Source organism: Pelophylax lessonae (genome assembly GCF_965119305.1).
Source record: "Pelophylax lessonae genome assembly, chromosome: 1".
Lineage (NCBI taxonomy): Eukaryota > Metazoa > Chordata > Amphibia > Anura > Ranidae > Pelophylax > Pelophylax lessonae.
In genome coordinates, this window is record NC_138768.1 from 329603041 (window position 1) to 329621269 (window position 18229).

At 44.8% G+C, this 18229-nt stretch overlaps 1 protein-coding gene across 1 annotated transcript in view; it reads right to left on the bottom strand.

The window, feature by feature from the left end:
• Positions 1 to 10418: 10418 nt before the first annotated feature.
• Positions 10419 to 18229, bottom strand: part of MRPL52 (mitochondrial ribosomal protein L52) — a 35402-nt gene continuing 27591 nt past the window's right edge. The window contains exon 5 of the mRNA XM_082246185.1: positions 10419 to 10579. Within this exon, the coding sequence (XP_082102311.1) occupies positions 10430 to 10579 (150 nt within the window). The 3' untranslated portion in view covers positions 10419 to 10429. The remainder of the gene's footprint in view (positions 10580 to 18229) is intronic.

Genomic DNA, 18229 nt, shown 5'->3' on the forward strand with positions numbered 1-18229 from the left:
ATGTGAATGAATTATTTCTGAGCCTGCAGAGCATTGCACCCTACATCTGCTGATCCCAGGGTCCTGCAGACAGTCAGTACAGATGTCTGCCCATACCTCCCATACATGCAGACAGTTATGGAAATGCAGAAAGTGTCAATGAACTACAAACATACCTCCCAACTGTCCCTGATTTCGAGGGACTGTCCCTGATTTGAAACAAAGTCCCTCTGTCCCTCTTTGCTGCTCATTTGTCCCTCATTTTTTCTGATGTATACACCTGAAATATAAATGCACTATTTATCTAACAAAAAGTGTTTTACAGTGTTAAACCTTTCATCCAATTTCTAATTGCTGCATTTGTGCATTTCAAAAGTATAAAGAAATAGTAGTAGTTAAAAAAAGCACTTGTGGGTTTAACCAATCAATTTCTGCGTATTAATTAGGGGTAGGGCCCCACACAGCCACTCTGTTTTTAACCACTTGCCTTCTGTGCACTTAAACACCCTTCCCATCCAGGCCAATTTTCAGCTTTCAGCGCTCGCACACTTTGAATGACAATTGCGCGGTCATGCTACACTGTACCCATATGACATTTTTATCATTTTTTTCACACAAATAGAGCTTTCTTTTGGTGGTATTTAATCATCTCTGGGTTTTTTATTTTTTACAAAAAAAAAAGAAAAAATACAGAAAATTTTGAAAAAAAAAAAAAGTTTTTCTTATTTTCTGCGAGTAAATTTTGAAAATACATTTTTCTCCCTCACTGATGTGCGCTGATGAGGCGGCACTGATGGGCACTGATAGGCTGCACTGATTGGCACTGATGAGGTGGCACTTATGGGCACTGATGAGGTGGCACTTATGGGCACTGATGAGGAGGTACTAATATGCCGCACTGATAGGCGGCATTGATAGGCGGCACTGCTGGGCACTGAGAGGCGGCACTGACGGGCGGCACTGATGGGCACTGAGAGGCGGCACTGATGGGCACTGGCGGATGGCACTGATGGACACTGACGGGTGGCACTGATGAGCACTGATGGGCGGCACTGATGAGCACTGATGGGCAGCACCATCAGTGCCCACACTTAGTGCCCATAGTGCTGCCAGTCAGTGCTCATCAGTGCCTAGATGAGCAGGCACTGATGGGCACTGACTGGCAGCACTATGGGTACTGATTGTGGGCATTGATGGGGGCACTGATGGCGGGCACTGATGGGGGGGGGCAATGTGTGTGGTTTTTTTACCTTTAGTAATCAGGGCACTAGTGATCAGTGCCATGATTACATTGCTGTGTGTCCCCAGCGGCTGTCAGCTCCCCCTCCTTCCTCACACTGCAGTGTCTGTGTGAGGAAGGAGCGCCGGCGATGAGAGATGATCTCATATGTTTACATATGAGATCATCTCTCATTGGACGGCTTGATCACGTGGTGAATGGCCGCTGTGATTGGCCATTCACCACGATCTGTGATCGGCCGTGTCCAAGGGACACGGCCGACACAGATTCTCCCCGATGCGCGCTCGTGGGAGCGCGCGGGGAGAGTCTTTCTGGGAGGCCGTTTAAAAACGGCCTCCCGAAAATTCAAGTCCGCGCTGCAGCCGTATATAGGCTGTAGCGCGGATGGGAGGTAGTTAAAATGTGACAGCAGGTGCGGGCAGAAGATCCCCCGCCCACTGTCACAAAGGGATCAGGGGGAGAGAACTGGAAAATGTCTCTGTAACAAGAAATTAAAATTGCCTATATAACCCTAACTGCAAATTAAGTCAAAAGCCGCATGTGAGTGCCAAATGGCTGGTTGGGATTTTAATGCTGGTATACAGTGCAGTGTTTTCCTTAGGCTTCATTCATTAGAGCGTTGAGCCCTGTACAGCATGAGCAAGCCGTTTGTTTATGCCACTCTAGCCATGTGCAGAAAGTCTATGTTACTGAACGGGGATGCAGCAGATGTACAGAAACAGCTGCATGTCCTAATTTGACAGGCATGTAGTAGCTGCTGTTCAGTCCAGAATGTACAATGTTTACATTTAGGGCCACGCACTCTCCTGCTGCACGCCTGTCAAATTAGGATGTGTGACTGTGTCTAAGCAGCCATTGCGTCCCAATTCAGTATCTTAGGCTGCCTGCACACAGCTCCAGCTGCATTATCAAAATATTAATTCCTGCTGTACCGGCCTCAGCACCTGTATGAATGCAGCTTAAGGCCCCAGTCACACTTGTGTGACTTGTCCTGCGACTTGGGACTGACAAGTCGCATGACAAGTCGTACTCCATGATTTCCAATTAGTACCGTTCATATCTGTGCGACTTCAAGTCGCAACGACTTCAACGTAGTCCCTGCACTACTTTAGTCTGACTTTGATGCGTTTTGAGTTCCACTACACAGGCATTGCTTCAAGTCCAGTCAAAATCACAGCAAAAAAAAGTGTGAAAGGGGCTTTAATCAAATAGACGAAACTAAGAAGTGTATTTATTTAAAAGAAATGCATAGTGGTACGCCCTGTAAAAGTGCCTGTACCTTTGTTCTGTCCAAATGGGGCAAACAAATGAATGTTATAAGGCTTTTGTGCTGATTGAAAGTTTTTCATTGATTTAAACAGAAAATACCACATTGAGCCACTAGACGGCGATGAGCATCACAGAAACTTTATATGATATTTAGTCCTCTATCTACCTATTTGCATTAGGGAAAGCTTCTCTCCCTGCTGTAAAGGGAATTATGGAATTGATTCAGTAGTTATTGCTGCAGCTCATGGTCACAAAAAAGAAACACCGTGTACATATAAACTGATAGCATTTATACACTGCGTCGTCATCAGGGGCGTATCTACTGTGAGGCAAACAAGGCATTTGCCTCGGGCAGCATTTTACAGGGGGGCGGCACCACCTCTTGGCAGAGGGGACACTAGCGAGCAGTCCGCTCACCAAGGAAGGCAGGGAACAGGAGCTGACTGGGCCGCCAATCTCATGCCCCAAAAATAGGCCGCTGCAGAGGGGCAGATAGACTAGACTGAGAGCTGCTTTGGTTTAGGAACCCGGCTGTAACCCTGGCTCCACCTCCACCACTGGCTCTACTGGCCACTGGTTGCTAGAGCCGCTTGGTGTCTAGCAACCAGTGACGTCACGTCTCCCTGCCCTAAAGCAGAGGGAGGCTGGGGCGGCCTCAGCATTCAAAGCGGAGTAGGATTTAACTTCCACCTTCTCTGTGCCTAGTGCTTGCCACAGTCCACCCACTACATCTATCTTCTCCGGGCCTCTGGCATGCTCTGAGGGAAGAAGGAAACTAAAGTCTAAGGTAAGGCCGGGTGCAGGCCAAATTGGAACAGTGTGTGCAGTGTCGTCATGAGGGAGCCGGGTACAGTCACTACACAGCCAGGGCCCAATACAAAGAGGACGGGTTAATGCTGGGACTTGTAGTCCTTCAATTTTGAGGGATGTGACCCCCAAAAGTGAACTACAGGTCTCAGCATGGACATCTCAGAGCTGAGGATGTGTTACACCCAACCCCCCCAACTAGTGAAGGATTACAAGTCCCAACATGAGCCCCTCAGAGATCTAAAGGGTTACGTCCTTAGATCTCAGGGGTTCATGCTGGGATTAGTAATCCCTCACTTTTGGGGGATGTGACCCCCCCCAAAAGTGAAAGACTACAGGTCCCAGCATGAGCCCCTCAGTGCTGAGGATGTGACACCCCGCCCCCCAAATAGGAAGAGGTGGAGCCAAAATAGGAAGGGGTGGGTCTTAAACAGGAGGGGTGGGGCACATTTACATAAGGGAGGCACCCGATTTTAGCCTTGCCTAGGCCAGCACAGAACCAAAATACCCCACTGGTTGTCATGTCAAAAAGTAAGGTAGGGGCATATTGTATTTCTGGCAATAAAGTAGAATGGGGTAGGTAAAAGTGGCGCTATCTAATATTTGTGTAATAATTGAGTGTGAGTACTCGTGTGCTGTCCTGTTAAAAACCAAATGCTACCAAAAGTAAAAAAGTGATTACATCAAAGATGATATAAACACTGTGAGCGTACAACAAATAATACTATCCCTATAAACACTCCTATAATCCAGATATACCGTTAAATAATCAATCAGGGCAGAAAACACATAAGAAATGTGCGATCAAAAAAAAATGAAATGCTAGATCAGTTCAATAAATTGTAAATAGTCCATAACCCATTAGATTGTAAGCTCTTCTGAGCAGGGCCCTCTTAATCCTCTTGTATTTTATTGTAACTGTACTGTCTGCCTTTTATATTGTAAAGCGCTGTGTAAACTGCTGGCGCTATATAAATCCTGAATAATAATAATAATCCGAAATATATGCTTAAAGTGCTTAATGTGTGAATCAGCCTTCAGCAAGGTATAAAAAAAAAAAATCAAAAAGATTGGAAATTCTGGAGATAACATTTGTATACGCTCTGATTACATGGCACGATTGTAAATACAATAGCCCTGTTTTACAGACTCCCACTATGGGTTACATTCTTTGTCCACCCACCCGTATGTAAGTACATTTAGAGACACCTTCTTTACCCCTGCATGGGTGAAACACTGCAGTGAGTGCGGATCTGAGGGGGGGGGGGGGGGGGCATGAGTGGATCTCATTTATCCCACTGATTATCAAGGCACCAGTCACTTTTTTTCAATAGTCACTTTGGGATGAAGATATATATGTGTGTTTTTTCCAATTTTTTTGATACCTCGTTGAAGGCTGATTCACACATTAGGCACTTTGAAGCATATCTTTTGGAGTATGGCCTATTTACAATTTATTGATCTGATCAAGCATTTTATTTTTTTAACAGCACATTTCTTATGCCTTTTCTGCACTGATTATTTAAAGGTCAATTTGGATTATAAGAGTGTTCAGGTATAGTATTATTTAGTATTATTCAGGTACAGTATTATTTGTTTGTATGCTTACAGTGTTTATATCATCTTTTATGTAATTACTTTTTTAATTTTGATAGCATTCCAGTTTTTAACCGCTTGCCGACCGCCGCACGACGATTTACGTCGGCAGTCAGCCCCTCACAGGCAAAGCGACGTAGGGCTACGTCGCTAGCCTGTGAAGGTCTAGGGAGCTCCTGCGCAGTCACGGACCCCCCCGCGCGCATGTGACCGGCGGACCCGATGTCCGCCGGTCACTCGCGATCGTCCGTTAGAGCGGGAGAAAGGCAGGCGGCTAATGTAAACAAGCCGCCTGTCATTCTCCCCTGTGTATGAATAGTGATCATACGGTTCTACTATGTAGGACCGTTGATCACTGTTCATACACCTCAAGCCCCAGCCAATCACAGTTAGAATCACGCCCCTAGGGATACACATAACCCCTCCCTCTCAAAAAAGTTAACCCCTTCACTGCCAGTGTCATTTTACAGTAACAGTGCATATGTATAGCACTGATTACTGTAGTAATGTCACTGGTAACCCCAAAAGTGTCAAAAATGTCAGTCAAGGGTCCGATCTGTCCGCCGCAATGTCGCAGTACCGCAAAAAAAAAAAAAATATCGCAGATTGCCGCCATTACGAGTAAAAAAATAAAAAATAACAAAAATGACAAAAATCTTTCCCTTAGTTAGTAAACGCAATAACTTTGCGCAAACCAATCAAAATACGCTTTTTGCAATTTTCTTTACCAAACATATGTAGCAGAAAAGAAATTGGCCTAAAATGTTAAAAAAATTTAGATTTTTACATTTTTTTGGGGGAATTTCAATTTTTTGTTTATAGCGCAAAAAGTAAAAATCGCACAGGTGATCAAATACCACCAAAAGAAAGCTCTGTTTGTGGGAAAAAAAGGACGTCAAATTCGTTTGGGTACAGCGTCGCACGACCGCAAAATTGTCCGTTAAAGTCACGCAGTGCCGAATCGCAAAATAGGCCCTGGTCAGGAAGGGGGTAAAATCTTCCGGGGCTTAAGTGGTTAAAGGGACAGCACACAATTGTTACACATATATGTAATCACTTTTTTAATTTTGATAGCATGTGGTTTTGAAAGGGACAGCACACGAGTACTCAGACTCAATTATTACACATATATTAGGCAGTGTCCTTTTACCTCCCCCATTCTACTTATGGGCAATTTCTGAGGTAGGCATCAGCCTTTCACTCATTACCATAGCGCGGAATCCCTGATTAATCATTTATATTTCTGGCACATCAACAGTTCGTTTTCTGTACTTGCAGCATGTTTAAAGGGATACATGGGGAAACCCACATGATTTGCAGTGATGTTCTAAAATAGTCTCAACTCTCTAAGCCATTGTGATAGATATTTCTATAATACTTCAGTACAATTGAAAATAACATTTGTTATGGAAAATAAGCCATTACTTAAAGCTGGGGTCTCCAAACTTTCTAAACAAAGGGCCAGTGTACTGTCCCTCAGAATTTAGGGGGGGGGGCAGACTGTGGGAAGTGGTAGTAGAAAATGTCCTGGGGTCACTGGGAGTAAAGAGTGCCCCATCTTTGGTATTGGGGGAAGAATAGAGTCTTGTATCGTTGGGAGGAATAGTACCCCATTGTTGGTGTCAGTGGAAGGAATAGTTCCCCAAGGGCCAGATAAAGGCAAAGGGCCACATCCAGCCCCTGGGATGCAGTTTGGAGACCACTGCCTTATAGCATAGTAAATGAAGCACAATATGGTGACTTCAGGCAGATATTAGGAAAATACCAATGAATGCAGTTATAACAGTTTTGTAATCCCCTGTACGGCAGCAATGGCCTGAAGAGGAAGAAGTAGCACTAGGATCCAGTCAAATGATCTGCATTCAAATGTGCTGTCAAAGAACATTTCAGCAGAAGGAGAGAGCAAGGATGACTTTATCATACTACTCCTACACTTTCCAGTTAAGAGTTGGGGCAGGGAAGTGACCTAGCTTTGCTGCTTAATGAGAAACTTTACCACAGGGTTTCTCCTAATTACCCTCTTCCTACTCTTCCACTGGGTTGAGTTAAAATAGCATACTGACCTGCGCAATAAATCGAGCACTGCCCTACCATGGGCTGCAGCTCTCTGCAGCTCCCTGGTTCTGGTACCACTATCTTTTTATTTTTTTTACGTCAAAGTGCTGGCTGTCTGTTATGGGTTCTAGCAGTCAGCCCCCTAAAGAAACGCACTGCGTATGTGTTTTGTGGGAAAATGGCCCCAAAGCCTCTTGGGATGCATTATGTTATCCCGGGATGCTGCAGGCGGCAGGGGAAAATATAATTTTCCCCTAGGCGAGAAATACAGAAGTCCTGGGTGACAAGTTAAAAAAAATCAAATAAACCCATGACTGTGAAGGGGGTTCGGGGGAGAAATAAAATGTAGGTAAAAAGACTGGGTGAAGTTCTTTTTTAAAGCGTTAGTAAAGTCACTCTGGACACTTCTACCTACCGGTAAGCTTATAATAAAGCTACCTGAAGGTACAATATCTTCTAAACATGCACGATTGAGGAAATATTTAGTGTCCCTGCGGCCGGTGACGTCACCAGCCCATGCGCTCTGAAGGAACGGCATACCTGTGCCATTCCTTCAGAGCCTTGTGCCACAAACAGTGACTGCCATGCGCATGCACAGGAGGAGCATCATCATGGCTCGGCCACTCAAAGGACCGCAGCTCAGGAACCCAAAAGGAAGACCAGGTAAAGATGGAAGCAGTGACAGCGTGCCACTGGAGGGCTTTGTTTCAAGGTCATTTTTCATAATCTGTGAATATGCGTTGCATATACTTGCATATTATGACTTTACCATGCATGGAGAAGTTTTTGTTCAGCTTTAACTGCAGCAGAGAAAAGTCAGGTTACCAGGCTCTTAGTGCTGCGTTGGCAAATCTTTTGGTAGGGGACAGATCCAGCATGTGTATTTAGTTTTCTGAATTAATTATTCTTGATAATATAGAACCCTACACTAGGAAAGCATTGCCGGTAACAGAGGTTACTTTTTACATTGCAGTTCTTGTCAGGCTTCCTTCACTTTTTTTTTCTAAGTGCTGCTTCTTTTTCTTGCCACATCTATTCTTAGATTATAAAGCTGTCAACATTTTTCAAATGCAATTAAAACACATTAAATTAATTGAACTCAGAATTGGATTTTGCTGCAAAATGCAGTTTGCCCTTTTCTACAGAACACACACTACATTTAAAAAAAAAACGATCTTGATGTCATGAACAGTGCTGCAAAAGTTTTAACTTCTAAATCCACAGATGTAGTCCATATGCACATTCCAATGAACACACATCCCGTATGCAACACCACGGAAACCAGCAATTGCTGCAGCATCAGCTCCAATCACAGGAGGGAAATCTGACTCAGTCAAACTTCCCCTAAAAGTTATGTGCAATATGTATCTATCAGGTGTGTCATCTGTACTTCAGCTGCCTCAGTAAGATTTATTTTCTCCAGGGTACAACTGCCTTAGAATGCGAATGCCTCTGACACTCTCTAAGTCGGGGGGTCAGCAACCCGTAGATGGCAGACAGGTAACCAGTAGTTCGTGGTCTGGGCTTGCTGACCTGCCATTTCAGAGAATCAGAGTGCAATGCAGAGGGATTACTTGTAAAGTTGGATCTGTAGTAGGGAGGAAGAGCTGCATAAGCCGATGCTCTGTAGTGCTGGCTCTTGTCCCATGCGGAGTGATAACAACTGCACTCCACCTCTTATCCCGGCTAGCGGTCTCCAGAATGGTGCCAGCAGCAGGAAAGAAGGGAACTTCAGGTCAGTGTGAAGCAATACACTGGGAATAATAATATAGGGGTGCTTTCACACTGATGTGCTGCGGTTTACCCCACACTGCGGGTGCAGTGCAGTGTACCTGCAGATTTTCTTCTATTATATCCTAGGGGTTGGGGGCACTTTCTGAAAGCAAATCAAAACTTCTGAATGTAGGATACATCAGTGTAAAAGCAGCCTTATAGGGGGCTCGGAACAGTAAGGGTTCATCTACATTTGCAGTTTTGGGGATGGTAAAACCCCATAGTTAAGACAAGTTTTTATCACCCCCCCCCCCTTTAGTTGCTGTGGCCAGGGGTGTACACAGCTCAGCTGGAGTTATACACCCTGTCATGGTTGGTGGGTGTAGCACCTGCAAAGCATGACTCATTCAAGTGAATGAGGCCACATTGCAAGGGCCCTGCAACCTTGGGCAGTACAGAAAACAAGGCGTTAAAGCAGGCACCATTGTGTTGCTTTCTTACCACCTGCTTTAACCCCATTGGACCCTGTAGAAGCATAGTTTCTTGAAAGGGTCAAAATTGGCAGGTGATAGCACACACCAAAACCAACAGGGGGCCTAATTCCTGCTGTGGTAAGTGTACACCTATGGCTGCTAAAGAGTGTAGGGATTGGAGGTGGTAAAACAGCGACTCAACCACAAGGTTTTATCCCTACCCTCCCCCCTCCCCAACTTTACATGTGAGCAAGCCTTAAGGGTGCAGCTGCCAAATGCAACTAAGTGCAGCAGCTACTGCTGCTTCTCAAAAAAGCGATCCAAGTGTGTTTCACAGGTAAAGAGAAGGCAATATGTTACCTCCTCACCACCCAATTTAAACCCTAATTAGCCGCTGGATGGCTTTTACAGGTGGAAGGAGGGGGTCGACCCCCAGCAGCCTCTCCATCCCACCAAAGAACCTGGCGGTTCCGCAGGCTTACTATAGAGCTTTTCGAGGACCAGAAAGTCCCCGATTAGCCCTATGGTATAGGAAACTGGAGGCAACCTGTTCTTTGTCACTTCCAGTTTCCCCAAACATAAACGGAGCCATTTTTAAAAAAATTTAAAGCATCTGATCACAAACATTTTGGTTTGATTAGATGCTTTTAAGGGCAGAGGAGAGATCTGAGGTCTAATAGAGCCCAGATATCTCCATAAAGAGTACCTGGTTACTGCCTATTGCTGTCACAAGGGATGTTTTCATTTTTGTGACAGCAATAAAAAATAAATAAATAAAAATACATACAATAAATTAACTAGATATATATTTTTAAACGCCCCGTATCCCCTGTGCAAAGGCGAACACATACGTTGGTTCTGCACAGATCCGTAAATGGCAATCGTGAACGTCAGAGCGAGAGCAATATTTCTAGCATCAGACTGCCTGTGAAACTCTAAACTGGTGACCTGAAAAGTCTTTGAAAGCGAGAATTTAAACACCTTAGTTTTGTGCCATTCCGCGAGCAGTGCGCAATTCTGAAGCGTGACATGTTAGGTATCTATTTACTCAGCATAACATCATCTTTTGTATTTTACCAATCAATTGGGTATTATATTGTGTTTGTGTGCATTAAAGAGTATTTTTGCCAAAAAAAAAAAAAATGGAGCCTTTGAAAAACCTGTGCAAATATCGTGTGACATAAAACTTGGTTGATATACAAGGTTGATCACTTGGTTGATATACAAGTAATGTGAAGCAAGTGACTAACCTATAGTTGTGGTGAGAAATAAACAAAATCATTCATTATTTAAAGGTTTATTTAGAGTTTGTTGATTTATTAAATAATGACTTAGACTTCAGTTTGGTCTTCTGTTTCAAAAGTTTTTGCTGTTTGAGGTCCTCCTGTTTCTCAGACCATTTCTTCATTCCTTCATCTATTTCTTTGCTGAGAAAGATAATTCGGCTCTGTAATGAGGGCAAGGAGAGAAGTTATATTGTACAGCGAAGCCAGAAGGCAAAATAAAACAATAAAAATACACCAATTACTCACAGATATTAACTTATTCAATAAGGCCAAAGAGAAAATGGTGATATATAAAAGGTCAACAACATTTTCTGTGAAATCAGAGTAACATTAATTCTGATTGGTTGTTTGGCTTACTGCTCCAAGTACATGCTGAATAACCAAGACTTTATAGTAAACGATTGGTGAGCAAAAAGCTGCAAATTATATTGAGTGAATTTAATGCTACAGAGACTGCAAACATTTTACAGCAGTTATTGGAGACTGGGGAAATGCTTCAGAAGACAATCACAGCCTGGAGAGCCATCACATGAGACTGCTAGAGATCACTGCTATTCTAACCCCTTTGCAAATAAAATTTTCTACACATATACGCTTCCTACAGACCCCTTACAAATTACTTGTGCCACATTTGATTTTTCTTTCAGCAAGATCCATTACAAAAGATCAGAGAGGGAAAAAAAAAAGGACAGGAATGAACAGCACAAAAAAAAAAAAAAAAGAAAGATAGTGTGGAAACCGCCCCCCGTCCCAAAAAAAAAAAAAACACAAGCCATTTAAATACTAGAACCATTAAAAAAAAAAAAAAAAACTGGCCTGAGTAAAGAGATCTTGTCTGCAGGGACCCTGAGGGCAGCACAATAAGTGCCAAAGTGAGAGGGTGGACACTAGGTACATGAGCAGTTACCAAAGCCATGTCAATACTTACAATGATTTGTTTGTGTTGAAACATTTTACAACAGAGAAAAATAGATTAGCACAGTGGAAAACCCCTTTCTGCAACATAAAACTTTTCTGGCAGCTACATTTTTTTATTTCTGCTTTTTTATTTCCAAACCAAGGCACATGACAAATGTCTGTGTCCTTATGTTTCCTGTCCTGCCACCCATTAGTAATTTAAGATTTCAGTAAGGATCATTGTCAGCAGGGCCGGAGTGGGACTCATTTTCAGCCCTGGAGTTTCATGCCTTAGACCGGCCCACTTTAGTTCACCTGACTGAAAAACCCCCACATATGGCATCATCCCATCCTACCTTGTTGCTAAGACTTTGCTACAACACTCCCAGCTGTTCACCTCCACCATCATAATGGTGAGCTCCGTCTCCGCGCTTTTTCTCCCCTAGTGCAGTAGGTGTGAGCTAAAAGGTCACTCATGTGATGGTGGAAGTGGGATACCATCACTGGGAGGTTTTTAGTCAGGTTTCAGGAGGTATATAAATGGCCTTTACCTATAACAAGGGCTTTATTCATCTTTAGTCAGAGTTTTACTATTTCATTTTAACCCCCCCCCCCCCCCCCCCCCTTATCTGTATTGGCAGTTTTTGGAAAAGATGAACTAATCCTTTCATGTTCACTAAAACATGCAGTTTGGCTCAGGGGCAGACTGACAACTCATGGGGCCCCAGGGCAATAGGGGATCATGGGGACCCCTGTGTCCCCATCCATGTGTCCCAGCCCACACTTAAGCAGCTTATCAGTACCCATCAAATGCAGCTTATCAATGCCCATCAAATGCAGCCTTACCAGTAACCATCAAATGCAGCCTCATCAGTGCCCATCGAATGCAGCCTTATCGGTGCTTATCAAATGCAGCCTCACCAGTGCCCATCAAATGTAGCTTATCAGTGCCCATAAAATGCAGCTTATCAGTGCCCAAACGCAGCCTCGTCAGTACCCATCAAATGCAGCCCCATCAAATGCAGCCCCATCAGTGCCCATCAAATGCAGCCTAACCAGTGCCCATCAAATGTAGCTTATCAGTGCCCATAAAATGCAGCTTATCAGTGCCCAAACGCAGCCTCGTCAGTACCCATCAAATGCAGCCCCATCAGTGCCCATCAAATGCAGCCTAACCAGTGCCCATCAAATGTAGCTTATCAGTGCCCATAAAATGCAGCTTATCAGTGCCCAAACGCAGCCTCGTCAGTACCCATCAAATGCAGCCCCATCAGTGCCCATCAAATGCAGCCCCATCAGTACCCATCAAATGCAGCCCCATCAGTGCCCATCAAATGCAGCCCCATCAGTGCCCATCAAATGCAGCCCCATCAGTACCCATCAAATGCAGCCCCATCAGTGCCCATCAAATGCAGCCTAACCAGTGCCCATCAAATGTAGCTTATCAGTGCCCATAAAATGCAGCTTATCAGTGCCCAAACGCAGCCTCATCAGTACCCATCAAATGCAGCCCCATCAGTGCCCATCAAATGCAGCCTAACCAGTGCCCATCAAATGTAGCTTATCAGTGCCCATAAAATGCAGCTTATCAGTGCCCAAACGCAGCCTCATCAGTACCCATCAAATGCAGCCCCATCAGTGCCCATCAAATGCAGCCTTACCAGTGCCCACCAAATGCAGCTTATTAGTGCCAATCAATGCAGCATCAATAGTGCCTATCAAATGCAGCCTCACCAGTGCCCATCAAATGCTGCCTTATTAGTGCCCGTCAAATGCAGCTTATCAGTGCCATCAAATGCAGCTTATCAGTTCCCATCACATGCAGACTCACCAATACCCATCAAATGCAGTATGTTAGTGCTCATCAATGCAACATCAGCAGTGCCAACAAATGCAGCCTTATTAGTGCCCATCAAATGCGGCTTATCATTACCCATCAATTGCAGCCTTATCAGTGCTCATCCAATGCAGCTTATCAGTGCCCATCTAATTCAACCTCACCAGTGCCTGGATCACACAGAGCAGCGATCTCTCGCTGTGTCACAGAGCTTAAATTTAACTTGCCTGGCGGCTGCTGTCACCATAGTTCCACCTCCTAGACTGGCTCCTATGATACACGTCACACTGATTCAATTTTCTAGCATTGGATCAGTGTGCCGTCTATCATAGGAGCCGGTCTAGGAGGCGGGACTTTGTTACACCGCTGCAGAACAATTCAGATCCAAGTTCCGTGACACCGCAGGAGATCGCTGCTCTGTGTGACATACACAAGGAGAGGAGGAAGGAGGGGAGCACTCTGACAGGGGCGCCCCAGAATGACGTCATTGATGCAATTGTGATTCAGCTGTTGCCTGCATTGATGGAGAATCGGTTAAGGCTGAATCGCAATGCATCGATTATACAATTATTTTCAACACCCCTACTTGACCACCAATGTTAGTCCCGGTTCACATTCGTGCGATGACAGACATTGCATGTGATTCGCAGGGCACTTCTCTGAAAATCATGTGATGTTTGTGTGATGCGAATTGAGCCATACCGATTGTATGGCTAAATTCTCATCGCATTTGGACACAACTCGCACAGGATACCTTTTTTTTGGGTCCGCAGCAGAATTGGATTGCATGGGTGTTCACACCTATGCGATCCGATTCATGTCTGAACTGACAGTTCACACTGCAATATGCAAACTGATCTGGGGGTGTCGGTAACTTTGTATTGACACCCCCCAGCGATTCGCATATGGCAGTGTGAACTGCCTGCGATTTGAATGCGATGCGGGAACCTGCAGTGCATTTGCACGGTTCCCGCATCGCATATGTGTGAACCGGCACTAAGAGACATTCTTCCAGCTGAAGTGTACAGATGTCAGTGTTAGGGAAAAGCCCTTAGTGTACACATATCAGATATATATATATATATATATATATATATATATATATATATATATATATATATATATATATATATATATATATATATATATATATATATATATATATAGGGAATAACACATTAGGTGCTATTCCCTATAGATAACACTGATATCTGTACACTGAGTGGCACTCACTATACTGGGGAAGAAGGAAGGAGCACTCCTGCTGGTGATTGGACACACAGAACACCTTAAACTGCTGTCATTATTTCACACTGACCTGCTGCTACACACACTGCAGGTCAGGCTGGTTTAGCTCCGAGGTGACTCTGCTCCACTCTGCAATCTACAGCCTCCATCTCCCTCACCCGAGGCAGTGATGTGTAGCCCCGCCCCTCAGCTGAATTCCCCAGAGGGAGGAGTGGCCAGAGCTCCTGTCCCTGCTATTATCTCCACAGGGCTGACGGCTCCATGATCGCTCTCTGATCCATCCTGTGATAGGGTGCCAGCTCTTCTTCCACGCCTCCCACCAGAAGTGTATCGCCTGCAAGCCAATTATCGGCAGCGCTGAGCAGCCGGGGGCGTGTTTTTGTAGTGGGACGAGGCATGGAACGCAGCATGTCCTGGAAGTGAGTTCAGTAAGTGACTTCCTCTTCACCAAGACAACGGCCCTCGACCAATCCGGCCCACCGGGAATTCTCCCGGTGCTCCTGATTGGCCAATCCGGGCCTGATTGTCAGCTTGTTACAATCCACATGTAAACAATGGTTTAGTGTTACACCTTTTCAGAGTAAATATGCTTTATTTTTTTAGCAATGTACTGAATATGAAAAATTGCAAGAGCTCACTTTGGAGCACAGGAGTTGGAGGAAAAGTAAAATGGGATTAGGTTTTTCTCTACTGTGAATTCAGCGATAAGGGTGTTGTATTTGCCATACGTATCTGATCTCTCTAAACCAGTGGTGGTCAACTTGGATAAATATTGAGGCCGAGTGTGTATCATGTGTAAAGCTTTGTAAATTTTCTGACGCACCCCCAAGGGGTGTGTCCATGACAGTGTGGGCCCACAGAAAGTGGGTTATGTTATGCTGGCTGTTCCGTGAGAATAACCTACCCCGTGAGAAATGCCTACCCTCGTCACTTCCTGCCAGGAACAGCTGAGCAGCGCAGCATTGCGCATGCTCACAGCCCCGGATATGTAATGGAACAGTTGAGGAGCTGACTAGTGCGCATGCGCACTAGTATGAAATGATCATGGTGTTCCGTGAAAAAAACCTACCCACGCGGCGGTTACATAAAACAGCTGTGCTGCAATACGAGTCATCTCCGCTCCTGTCCCTGTCACTTCCCTGATTTTGGCTAGTAAATATAAAAGCGGCTCTAGGCTCCGTGATCTATCTTTTCATACACCCGCCACCGCTTTTATATTTACTAGCCGAGATCAGGGAAGTGACAGCGATAGGAGTGGAGATGACTCATATTGCAGCACAGCTGTTTTAATGTAACCGCCGCATTACACACACTGCCGTGCACCGGGAGTGACGAGGGTAGGTTTTTCTCACGGGGTAGGTAATTCTCACGGAACACTGGCCATCATTCACCCTGGAAGTTAAAACAAGGAGCTCCAGCCACCCATGGTCCAGCAGTGAGCTCACCCCAGCCGTCTTTATTCTCCGTCCTCCCTTGGTAGCGCCGGCATCTTCACTATTCGCACCCGGCTGCGACAGCTTGCTGCTTCACAGCCGGGTGCCCACTGCACATGCAAGAATCACTGGGCGCACCCTGGATTGGTGGATGCAGTGTTCTGGAACCTGTCAGAAGACTGCAGGGGGGAGGGAGGAGAACTTCGTTCCCGATCGTTGCGGTGCTCAGAACAGAAGTGGGAGCAAAACCGGGTACCTGCCCCCCCCCTGCTCCTAAAAAGAGCCAATTGTGCAAGAGGAGCGGGGGGGGGGGGGGCTGAGCCCTCAAATCGGAACTTCCCTTTCTGGTTGGAGTTCCGCTTTAAGCGATGCTGGACCTTGGAGCAGTATATTTGTGTGTAGTGATAGGCTCAGGCTTGTTTGGGATCGTAATCCTAACCCACCTGATCAATCCCGCCAGGTAGCCAACACTGCACACCACAGATCATAGGTTTCCAGTCTGTGCAGCTGCAGACCGGGAAATGCCTCATGGCCTATGATTGGCAGTGTGTAGTTGTGGCTTCCTGGTGGGGGGGTTGCGCAGGCGGATTGTGACTATGATACCAAACATGCCTTGCCGAGTACATCTCTAAATGTGGGGAACAGCAACAGGGATAAAAAAAAAAAGAACATTGCCAAAAAAGCCCTCTTCTTTTGTTCGGTTTCGTGTAAAATGCCTTGAATAATAAAATACACCAAATACATGCAAAAAAAGGAAGAAAGATATAATATTTTTAACAAACTTTTTTTTAATTTTAGATTTATGAATGGATTTGTGTAAGTAAACAAATTCATTCATAGCACTCACTGCTGTGAAGTGTGTATAGTCACCATTGTCCTAATTTCACCTACCTGACAGTTAAATTAATATTGGTTTACTTTCAAATCCATTCATACATACATATAAACACCTAATTTATCCTCAGAGACTGCTGTATTGTGTGTGTTGGGGAGGAGAGGAAAGGTCTAACAGGGAAACTGGTGGCTGTGAGCAATCTGACTGGTGAGAACATGGGTGGGAGATGAGCAGCTGATGGGGAAAGACGTGGTCAGGAAGAATGGAAGCAGAAAGGTACATGTGGTGGCATCAACAAATCTACAAACTGCTTAGACAGGAGTAGCTCCCGATCTGTTATTGCTCCTGAACAAACAGGCCAGCAGTTTTGTTTACACCTAAACAGTATTCTTTGAGTATTTTGATAGGTCCTCCTCATGCCTCAGATCTGATTGCTATGAAAAGATCTCAAGGTATATTTATTTCCAGGTCCAAGTTCTGACCTATTAGTCCACACCTGACACCAACCACATACCGCATTTGCAATTGCTGCTAACAAATATGTATACTTCATAATGTAACCCATATAACCAGAGGTTAGCCTCAACCCCAGGCATTGAATGCTTAGATTTTTTTTGGGTTAAGAGGACACTCAAAAACTGTATGACTATGGTGTTGTCTACTTTATTTACTCATAAATCTCTAACAAAAATCTACGGAAAGAGGGGAATAAATGTGATTTTTGACTTACCGTAAAATCCATTTCTCTGATGTTCATTGACGGACACAGTTCCTGATAGGCATAACCACTGGGTTAAACTGCCCCCTACAGGAGTAGGAGACTAGGCAGAAATGAATTCTGGCTACACACATGGGCAGTACCAGGGGGTATACTCCCTCTCTCTGCTATAGCCACTCAGTTTTGTTACAATCAGTGTCAGAAGAATTATAACTCCACAGAGGGGTGGGTGCTGTGTCCGTCAATGAACATCAGAGAAATGGATTTTACGGTAAGTCAAAAATCCCATTTTCTCTTTTGTTCATTGACGTACACAGCTCCTGATCTTCATAACCATTAGGACGTCCCAAAGCAGTGTTAAACATGAGGGGTGGGAACAAGAAAATTCCCAAGACTAAACATTAGCCAACCAGGCAACAGGAGCTCAACCAAACAACTGGAGCCCACGTGAAAGAAAAACAACACACCCTCAAAGAGGATCAGGTCCTCCTAAACAGCAGCCTGCAAAATCTTGCTTCCAAAAAAAGCATCCGCACATGCCAACACATCCACTTTATAAAACTTTGTGAAAGTGTGCACCGACAACCAGGTGACCACCTTGCAAACCTGCGTCACAGACGCCTGATGACGGAAAGCCCAGGAGGCACTAAGCGACCTAGTAGAGTGCGCCTTGACAGGGAAAGGAGGAACCTGACCCCTGATGGAATAGGCCTGAACCACAGTCTGTCTGATCCATCTGTTAATGGTTGCAGAGGAAGCGGACAACCCTTTTCGAGGTCCATCTGTGAGAACAAATAAAGAGTCTGACTTCCTAAAAGACTCCGTAGCTGCCAGGTGCATCCT